This window comes from Embiotoca jacksoni, unplaced genomic scaffold (genome assembly GCF_022577435.1).
Source record: "Embiotoca jacksoni isolate LCO1_2020_lvr unplaced genomic scaffold, fEmbJac1.0.p SCAF_12, whole genome shotgun sequence".
Lineage (NCBI taxonomy): Eukaryota > Metazoa > Chordata > Actinopteri > Embiotocidae > Embiotoca > Embiotoca jacksoni.
The window spans coordinates 14,958,610-14,969,754 of NW_027185252.1; the positions used below are offsets into that span (position 1 = coordinate 14,958,610).

Sequence of the window (11,145 nt, forward strand, 5' to 3'; positions counted from 1 at the left end):
CACATAACAGTGTGTGTGTGTGTGTGTGTGTGTTAATTTTTTTTCTTAAAGTTACTGTATATATTATAAAAGTATGTTGATTGCCAAGTGTATTGTTTGAAATTGAGGCTAAATGAGACCTGTCAATGGGCGGTAGGAACAAAATCCGAGGAACTTAAAGGATCCAATTTTATTTGCACTTTGTTTTCTGAGATCGCAGAGTTTTTTGGGATTCAAACAAACACCCGAAAATACCAAACCCTTCTCTCACTGAACAAAAACTAATAACTGAAAAACAGCAAATGAGGTAATTACACTACAAACAAAATATCAGTAGCACTTATTACATTTTTGCATAAAGTTAATTTAATGCTGGTCTTTGAAATACTGCAGAAATATGCTAATTTTCAAAATCTTTTTGTGAAGGTTGATTGAATAGTGATATAATGTTGACATTTTTACAATGCTTGCACCACATTTTAATAGTCCAATTATAACATCTACTACTACCAGTAGCAGCTAATAAAAACCATACAATTTACTGCTTTTTATAGAGATAAAATTAATATTGAGCAGAATTGAGTTCAGCCTATTGGTCCGGCCCTCCACAGCAGTCCCAGTTTCTCATGAGGCCCCTTGGGAAAGTTAATCGCCCACCCCTGGAGTAGAGGGTTGTAACCGTTCACTTTATAGAAATACTTTTATTTATGTATTTCTATAGGGCACTACTTCCTACTCCAGCAGGTGGCGGTAACGCGGTGATACCTCAACTGTATCCAGTACAAACTTGGAAAGAAGAAGTCACAGAAATGTGAGGGAACTTTAAACTAACCAAAAAAAAAGTTGTGCGCACACTTTGACTGCGTCGTAACCAACACCGTTCATCGTCCAACTCAGCATCTGTGCACCCACTCGGTTTTTTTTTTAAAGTTGAGATGGGGAAGAAAAAGTACGTAGCACAACTAAAGATGTACGCATGGAGGAACGACTTGGAGTTGAAGTTTGAGCTCGTCTCCGCGGGACCTGACGACATAAAAAAAAGGTGAGCAAAGACGGCATTTTCATTGCATGGCGGCCCCTTAGCCTTTCCGGAGAAAGCACTGCAACATGCAACTGCTAACACCACAACGACGTCCTGATGTTTTAAGTCTTCTGTGCCGTGGCACCGATAACACTTTCTTTAAAACATGATCACCTTTGTGACACTAATGTGGCAAAAGCATAATGATGTGAACTCATACTGTTTTATTTGAATGTCCCAGTAACGCATGAATAACACCACAACCCCAAAACTTGTAAGTAACAACTGAACTTTCTAATAGATAGATAGATAGATAGATAGATAGATAGATATGTAGATAGATAGATAGATAGATAGATAGATAGATAGATAGATATGTAGATAGATAGATAGATAGATGGGTAGATAGATGGGTAGATAGATATGTAGATAGATAGATAGATAGATATGTAGATAGATATGTAGATAGATGGTAGATAGATATGTACATAGATATGTAGATAGATAGATGGGTAGATAGATATGTAGATAGATAGATATGTAGATAGATGGTAGATAGATATGTACATAGATATGTAGATAGATAGATAGATATGTAGATAGATGGGTAGATAGATATGTAGATAGATATGTAGATAGATAGATAGATATGTAGATAGATATGTAGATAGATGGTAGATAGATATGTACATAGATATGTAGATAGATAGATAGATAGATAGATGGGTAGATAGATATGTAGATAGATAGATATGTAGATAGATGGGTGGATAGATATGTAGATAGATATGTAGATAGATAGATAGATATGTAGATAGATGGTAGATAGATATGTACATAGATATGTAGATAGATAGATAGATAGATATGTAGATAGATAGATAGAGATATGTAGATAGATATGTAGATAGATATGTAGATAGATAGATAGATAGATAGATATGTAGATAGATATGTACATAGATATGTAGATAGATAGGTAGATAGATAGATAGATATGTAGATAGATATGTAGATAGATGGGTAGATAGATATGTACATAGATATGTAGATAGATAGATATGTAGATAGATATGTACATAGATATGTAGATAGATATGTACATAGATATGTACATAGATATGTAGATAGATATGTAGATAGATAGATAGATAGATATGTAGATAGATATATATGTACATAGATATGTAGATAGATATATAGATAGATATGTAGATAGATAGATAGATAGGTAGGTAGATGGGTAGGTAGGTAGGTAGACAGACAGACCTATGGACAGACAGACAGATAGATAACACTGAATGTTAAATCAAGATTTGAACAATATGTACATCAGTAATATCAATAAATCAATTAAATAAAAGTGAAAGTGCACATGTGAACAAATGGCAATGAATGATATATACAATACACTGTATATGTATGATTAAAACAGTGTAGTGAGGCATCAAAATGATCTAAATAAATCAAGTCTCCGTTTTAAAACGATGTCGTCATTAAATCAAAATTTAAATGATAAGTACAGTTTTGAAGCTCGTAAACATCATGCGAGGACGGAAAGTTTTCCCCAAACACCTGTTCATTGACGAGGCTGAATGACAGCTGCGGTTGACAGAGGAGGATCGCCTGCTCGGATCAATGAGTTTCCGTGAGGAAGACATCGCACGGCTTTTAAATTCATTGATTGGACCGAGCTCGTTTCGGAATATATGACCGTCCCGGGAGGTGACGGCACCTCGAGTTCCTTACCGATTCAGCGCAAATCATGGCGAGGAAAGTTAGTTGGAGGAGGAAGATATTCCACTCATGACGGACCCGATAATAGCCCACAATATGTCGGATTATTGTTATATAAATGAGGATATTCTCAAAGATGCAGCCCGGGAATACAGGTGTAGCTGTAGACTCCACAACGGCGGCGCTTGTCACAAGCAGGAGGAGGTGGTGAGAAGACGGGATCAAATGAAAGACATGACAAATGGTAAATGTTAGCTGCAATATCTTTTTATTTTTCTGTTTGTAAAAGATTTTAACAATCACTGGAGCGGGTTAAGAGGCTAATATATTGTGCATATGCAACTGGAGTCTAAGTGTAGGCCAGCAACTGCAGGTTGCCCTGTGTAAGTCAGGTGTGTGATGTTTAATGAGATAGAGTTGTTTTTTTTGTGTGTAGTGGTTCATTCACTAAAATAATCTTACTGAACATCATCCAGCCAGTGATTACTTTGTCACTACAATGTAATTTTGAGTATAGTTTTGAAATAGCCTATAAGTGTAATTTCTAGGAGACAGGGTGACTGTGATAGACATAAAAAGTAACATCATTCATTTTAAATATAGCCAGAAAATAGGCTAACATACAGTAAAAGTATAAGCTGTAAAATCTTTTGATATCACACAGTGAATATCGTTTTTTGTTTTTTTAAATAGGGACTGTATTGGTGTAGAAATGATCAGACCTCATTTAACAATAATTCAACATGATTTGCCCACCTAAAATCTTTGTGATTACTTGAATTTTCATTTTATGCAATGCCATTTTGTAGATGAAAAACATCTGGTTCTCCTTGGGAAGATCAGCTCACATGAACCTGTCCAAGGATACGGTGTGCTACAAGAGAAGCCAGCATAAAGAGCAGACTTCCTACTTACATTTTGTACATAGTATTTGTTCACATTGTGCATGTGGTTCCATATTTAATATGTTGGTTTTTTTTTAATCATACTTCATAATATAATATTATATTGTATATATAAGTCAGTGGTGTGTGTGGTTTTTGTAGTAACATGGATTGGGTTATTAAACACTTTCACACCTCTGGCACTGACGGAAGTGCAGCTTTTGTGTCTGACAACAGACTGTTGGAAGATCTCCAGCATCCTGTTGCATCATAAACTCCAGTCGGACCGCCCTTTACAGCTCATCCTTATTACCAAACCTGAAGGCTCTTTTTCTGAAAAAAATAAATCCTAAATAAATTCATAATGTTTACTAAAGGTTTTTAATTCTTCATCAGTGTCACCATGAGGGCTGTGTTGAATGGCGAAGGCTTGACTGTGGGTGTGGGGGTTAGCATGAAGAAAGCCAAGCAGAATGCAGCTAAAAGTGCCATGATGATTTTGAACACCAAAGAAAATCAAGGACCAGCGGTAAGACTCGTCCTTGTTAAAATGGTGCAAATGTGACCATATACAGAACATGTTTAGTTGGTTTATTCTGAATGATGGCAGAAGCTGCAAATAATTCTTGTGTTTTTCTTTCAGGAAAAAAAGGCAGCAGGGCCAGTTTGTCAGCAAAATATCTCTAAACTTAACTTTAGGTCATGCCTCAATGAACATGGTCAGAAGAATAGGGCACCCACTAAGCCCTCGAGGTCAACCAGATTTGAACCAAATAATTCTAACCTGTAAGTCTCCACAATCCGTTATCATCCATTTGTAGTTGTTTGGTCACCATTTTAAATGTGTGAAATAAAGTTTGTGTAATTTTAGAGTCGTGTTTGATGATAAAGAGTACCCAGCTTCCTCTGGGACAACAAAGAGGGAAGCTAAGGAGGAAGCAGCCAAGCTGGTAAATGAAGAAATATGTGGCAATAAAAACACGGAAGTCATGATACACGCCAGTAACTCCTGGCTCCAAAAGATACACTGAGGTGCTTGTTATAAAGTATGGAAATTGGATTATGTTGCAAACAATCAAGGTATCTTTTTGAAAATAAGGAAATCTATCAAAGATTTACAGGCTTCATTCTAATTTGTAAGATTTCAAAAAATGTACATTGAATGTGAGAGTTGGTGTCAATGGAACCAAACAAAATGTTTTTTGAATATATTCAAAAAAGGTTTTCATAAGTAAAAATGGTAATCTGTCTCCATGCTCAATGGACATTTTTTGTTAAGCTTTAAGAGGGTCACTAAATCTGTTGCTCTACAGAACTATACTGATAACCAGTTTATTATTTTGAAAGTCCTGGCCATAAACTATTAAAAAATTTCCCCTCGGGGATTAATAAAGTATATACCTACCTACCTACCTACCTTATCCTGAAAACTCCAGCTAAGTTGCTAATGACTGTGAAAGATGCTACATTATGACTTCTTATTTGTGTTTCAGGTGTCTTCCAGCTCAGCTTTATGTGATGATGGTGCATCAGCCAGGTGGTACACACAACAAACCTCACTGTAACTCACTGACCGATGGCATTTCATCTGTCAAAATGTTTACTAATATCTCCCTTTGTATTTTCCGAGGGATGTCTGTAACATTGAATCAAAAAGTGTGGCAAGGACTTTATCGAACCATCCCAAAGTTCAGGTTTGTTCTTACCTTTCAATCTATCTAATACTAGAAAGAAAAATCCACTCTCTAATCCCCTTTTGAGTTGCGCCTCTAAAAAAAGCCTCATGTTCATGACTGTGTGGAATCAAGATGTACAATTGCAGCCTTCAAAAAGGTAAAGTACTGAGATATTGTAAAAACGTTTGTCGGGCTCATGGGTCCAGAGGGAATACTGGGAACCCAACATGAGAATTTTATGACTATTCACTTCCACTAATCTTCTCACCTTCACCGTTTTCAAGTAATTTGATATGTCTCTAAAATGTTGCTTAAATTTGCCTGCTAGTTTTTTCTATAATTTTTCCAATTTAGCAGGGAACAAAATCCCTTTCCCAAAAGAGCATACATTTTATTCAGACTTAGTCTGAACCTAAAGTACATGATATTTCATAAGAAATGCAGCTAAACATTTTTTTTATATCATGTTGGAATCGCAGCAAATTTTGAAAATACTTTGCAAAACAGCAGTGATTTATTGTGAGTGTGATGGAGATTTGAATCATTTTGATACATAAATTGAGCATTTATTTTGCCATTTAAGTTTGAAATCATGATTTCTGTTTCTTTTTTTTTATTTATTAAGGATCTGCTTTCTGAAGAAATAAATACGGGAAACACTCCAAGTGAGATGACTTTAAATGATACTGAAATCTTCAGGTATGGGAAAAACTGCAACATCGTCACTTAATAATATTTCTTATGATGTTTTATGTTTTGTCTGCTTTAAAAAAAATAATTCAATAAGAAAGACATTTCCTTCAACAGTAACAAGTCACAATTTGAAAGCGTATGTCTCCTCGGTGAAGGAGGCTACGGTCGAGTCCTCAAGGTGAAACATAAACTGCTGAACAAGTGTTACGCAATGAAGATTGTCCGCTGCAGAGAGTAAGTTATGTGTTCACGAATGTTTCTTGTTTTCAGCATGCATTTCATAGTCTATTTGGCATAGAAATAATCCAAAACAAACTGAAAGTTTTAATGATTCATTTTCTTTCCTTCAGGATCGGAAAAGCTCTACGAGAGGCGAAGGCATTATCGGATTTGGAACACCTTAACATTGTTCGATACCACTCGTGTTGGATTGAGGATTCAGGATATCAGCCGGACAGTTCAGATAACAACTCCAGCTCTTCGCAGTAAGACTCATCCCCTTATTAAAATATTATTTACCAAAGGTATAGAATTTGACCATTTTATCTTTTCTATCAGTTCTAGGTCTTCCAGTGATTCACCTTATCAGTGGCTCCATATTCAGATGGAGTTTTGTGACAAAACACTGAGTACCTGGATAGACGAGAAGAATATGAAAAAATCTCAGCGATACTTCATTAGAATCAAAGAAAGTCTGATCATCATGCAGCAAATAGTCAGTGGAGTCGAGTACATTCACTCCAAGAAGTTGATCCACAGGGACCTGAAGGTGAGATAACAAGCTCTCTGGAGGCAGCACACAGGCCTGTGTATAAAGAAGTTGTTTAACACTATTGTATATGTTATAAAAAAAAGTCCTAAATTTACTTATTGAAGTACCTGCAGAAACCCTGAAATATATATTACTGCACATTATTCATGGAGCCACATGTTTGTTTGTTTGTTTTATGTGGTTAGCCTTCCAACATCATGCTTGGCCAGGACGGAAAAGTAAAGATTGGAGACTTTGGTCTGGTCATTGCTGACAATGATGACACAAAGCCGATGGAGAGAACTGTGAAGGGAACACCATCTTACATGGCACCTGAGCAGGTGAGGTCAGCTGTGTTGACATTAACTTTCCAGTCTTCTATGTCAGTGCCTAACAGGCCTAATAATTGCACTCCAACTAGCCCAAGTCCAATAGATGGTCATTTAATTTAATTCTATTACAGACAAACATTTAGAAATAAAAGTTGCTTTTGCTTAGCCATGTACAACATAATGCTTCATTAGCTTGACACCATCAGGAACTGTTGGTATTTGCAGATGGAGGTGGTACTTGGGAAATTTGGTCTGGTACATAGTGGCATATGATCTGAAAAGTTTGGGAACCTTAAACCTATATTTTTGCTTTTTAAAGTCTTGATTTACCAAAATGTGAAAAGTGTTGATTAATGGTTTATTGTTATTGTATTGAATGAAATCGTATTGTTCAGAGCACAATGTCATAACTCAGTGTATTATCTTGCTTCAGTGCTTCATAGTTTTCCCACTGAGTAGAAGTGAAAGAGGCTTTAATGATTGAATGAGTTGCATAGTGACTTCATGACGTAACTGGTTATATTTTAGTTAATCATGTTGATTAAAACCAGACATTAAAGTGACTCATTCCCAAGTTGATTCTGTTTTCTTATTTTACAACAGGAGAGCGAGAAGAACTACGACAGAAATGTTGACATATTTCCTTTGGGTTTGATCTACTTTGAGCTTCTCTGGAAAATGTACACACGTCATGAAAAAGAGAAGGTGAGTTGTTTTGTCAGTGGTTTCAACAATGGCTGTTAATAACCTCAGGTGTTTTTAAATATTGATCAAAATGCTCAGACCATAATTGAGCAACATGCCAGGTGTGCCAAGCCAGTTACATTCTCTTTTTATCACGGCATGAATTTCAGATTTGGGAAAACATCAGAAAACAGGAACTTCCACTTCGATTTAAACACTTTATTGAAGAGGTACGTCAACATTTTCTCAGAGGATTTTTATGTGTCAGTATTTTCTACTTGTGCTGGTTTACTGAATCGTTTTATCCCTTGGGGAAGTGGAAGGCTGACATATCAGTGTCACTGCAGTAGGCCATTTGCCAAGTTTCAAAGAGCCTACAAGATTGATGTGGATAATGAACAACATCAGGAAGGACAGATGACAGTATTTGAGGATATACCTCTCAATATTTAAATTATTTACCTTTTACTGGGAAATACTACAGACTAGAGCTTCAGAAATGGTTTGATTGGTTGACATCTTAAACAATGCCACGTAATGAAATTTTTAGCTGCTGTTTTATTGTTTCTTTTTGTTTTTGCTCCAGTACATCTTTATCAAGTCCATGCTGAGTGCGAAGCCAGAAGATCGACCTGAAGCAAGTAAGGTGAAGGCAGACCTGGAAGAGTATGCTCGCAGATTCGACACTGAAGAAATTAAACGTCGTGGTTGTCGTACTAAATGAGTAGCAGTTCTTGATTATTATGGTCTGACTCCGCATGTGACACAACAGAAGGCCCCCTCTGGATCTAATCACCAAAGGTCTAAACATTTCCAAGGTTGTTGTGACTGATGTTGCACTCTCTGATTATTTCTGTGTTTTCTTTCTTTCTTTCTTTATTATCTCTTTTCACACAAGTGTCAAAATCGAGGTTGTGACAAAGCCTTGCATCTCTGAAAACACCAGTGAACTATTTATTCAGAAGTTCTCCTCCACATCTCAGTCAATGAGCTTGCAGATAACTTCAATTCTAAAGTTAAAAATGTTATTGATCCCATTGCACCCACTAAAGTGAAGGTTGTCTCTGGTAAGCAAAAGTCTCCTTGGATAAATGCCATGCTGGTCAGAATAGAGAAAAGAGAGTCTCCGAAAGCTGAATGCAGCTGGAAAAAAACAAATCTCCAGGTTCACTGTGACATCTATAAAGAGAGACTTCGCAGTTATAATCTGGAACTGAGAAATGCAAGGCAGTCCTTCTTTGACATAATTACCAAAAACAATAACAATACACACGCTTTCTTTGCTACCGTCAACACTGATGCTGTGGTTGAGAATTAAACAAAACTATTTTTTTAAATGTTGTAATGGTAACATGGGCACCCTTTGTCCCATTCTTTAATAAAATGATTATGACAAATGTTCATCTGGTTGTTTTTCATTTAAACTATTCTTACAATGTTTTTATAGGCCGAGTATAAATAGATAGAGTGTGTGTGTGTGTGTGTGTGTGTGTGTGTGTGTGTGTGTGTGTGTGTGTGTGTGTCAGTCTATTGATTTTCAGAGAGGCTTCCTATGAAATAAATCTCTTCACTGATGTCCAGCCACTGCTTTCGTTACTCATGACCTTTGTTCCTCAGATTTTTGTGACTGTTATGTCAAGATAAAAATGACATCAATGCTAATGTTATCGTGTCACTTTACTAAAGGACAGAATACAAAATCCAACTCGGTGTCATAATAAAACGTGATTTTAGAGCACAACATGAAAGACTGAGTGTTATACCTTACAAAGACAATGCAGCTGTTTAAAAAAAAAAAAAAAAAAATCTAGATCATCATTAATCTTACTTGTCACTCAGCTCTTTCTGTATTCATACCTATTTAACTAATGTTCAAGTCCACTCTGGGTGAAGTGAATTTTTCTAACAGTTCTAAAAATCAGCAAAACAATGTAAATGCTACCTGGGATTTAATTTTAATATATCAAATATGAACCCAGCCAGATAAAGATCATTTTAATTTGTTACTAAAAAAGTTGGAAAACAGATTATACCCCTGAGTTTGTGTAAATGACTAAATATTTCTTATACTTTAAATATTTTAAACTCCCATACTGGTGGTCTGCCCCCCTATATTTGCTATATAATAATCGTATTGCAACCAAACAGTTTTCAAAAAAGATTTTAATGGTTTGCGTTACACCCACCTAGACGGCTGCATAGATTTACTGGGGAAATGTTCAAACTGAGGAAAAGGAAATGCTAAATGTTTGTCTATTGCTGGCAGGTTTCCCATGAGCAAGATATCCTTATAGTTCAGATCTGGATGTACTATATGATGGAGGTCTTTCCTTTTTAGTTTATCATAATTTATATCACAAAATGTCCTCTTTTCCAGGACTGCTATCACATGATTGTTGTGTTTTGATTAACTTTATTCGAGAAACCAGAGACTACTTAAAAAGGACAAAACATATAGAGTTCTTTGTTTCGGTCATTTACAGTGTGCAATAGCTGAGTTTGGTATGACGCAAAGAGATGGCACTCTGACCTGGTTGTCTTTTGTTGTGTGAGCTGTAGGGGGAGCTGTGGCTCTGCGTGGCTGCAGACTGCAGGCCTCCTCAGCCTGTGGGTGAGAAAGGTTTATTCACAGTGAGAGGGCCAAAGCTGAGCGGAGCTGTCTGACATTTAATCATGCCTCCAGCGCATGCTGGATGATTAGCATCTCTGTGGAAAACAACAGTAACAAGTGCCAAATGCTGGATCCCACACAATCACCTGGACGTGGTGCACACAGTCACATCGGCCTCAGTAATCAGCACAAATCAGCTCCTGCAGCTCACTGTTACCTCAACAATCAGCACACTGCAAAGAGACAAACATTTACTTAAAGAGGCGTAAGATGGACGGACTGGCTTAATGTAGATGAAATAATCGGGTTGATTTATCTTTTCAGTCCACAGCTCCTGGTGAAATAAAGACCTTACAGATCCAGATCCTGGAGAATAATGTGAATGCGGGACATCTTGCACTTTGCTCACTAATATTACGCTCAGATTGTTGGAACTTTTATACTAAAATCCTCAGATTTAAAGATTAAATTTGCAGCTTTCCTAGTTCATCGATAAGTGTCAATAACATCACAACATTAATAGATTTTTTTTTTTTTTATGGCCACTTGGATGCAGCAGAGCCAACTGACAACACAACCATGACATACATCAGATATGAAGAATATATAGGTTTTTTATATATACATCAGACATAGAGCGATGTGCGCATTATCTGGAGTTGTGTTCTTGTCAATCTGATCAATGAAAGTTCAATATTCACCAACTCCCGGGGGAAATATTTGGCTTTTTATCTGCTCCACTCGGACTTGCTCACTGGTCAGGTCAGGTAACCTTTT

The 11,145-nt window shown here is 36.5% G+C and overlaps 1 protein-coding gene across 1 annotated transcript; it reads left to right on the forward strand.

Annotated features, from left to right (window-relative positions):
• The first annotated feature begins 867 nt into the window (after positions 1 to 867).
• On the forward strand, positions 868 to 9,119 carry LOC138195533 (interferon-induced, double-stranded RNA-activated protein kinase-like). Its single transcript, XM_069145033.1, has 15 exons — positions 868 to 1,021; positions 1,242 to 1,274; positions 4,018 to 4,150; positions 4,265 to 4,407; positions 4,493 to 4,571; positions 5,115 to 5,158; positions 5,252 to 5,315; positions 5,923 to 5,996; positions 6,105 to 6,224; positions 6,341 to 6,475; positions 6,549 to 6,759; positions 6,948 to 7,082; positions 7,677 to 7,778; positions 7,928 to 7,987; positions 8,344 to 9,119. The coding sequence occupies exons 3-15, from the start codon at positions 4,025 to 4,027 to the stop codon at positions 8,479 to 8,481; spliced, it is 1,431 nt and encodes a 476-aa protein (XP_069001134.1). The 5' UTR covers positions 868 to 1,021; positions 1,242 to 1,274; positions 4,018 to 4,024; the 3' UTR covers positions 8,482 to 9,119.
• Positions 9,120 to 11,145: the final 2,026 nt, after the last annotated feature.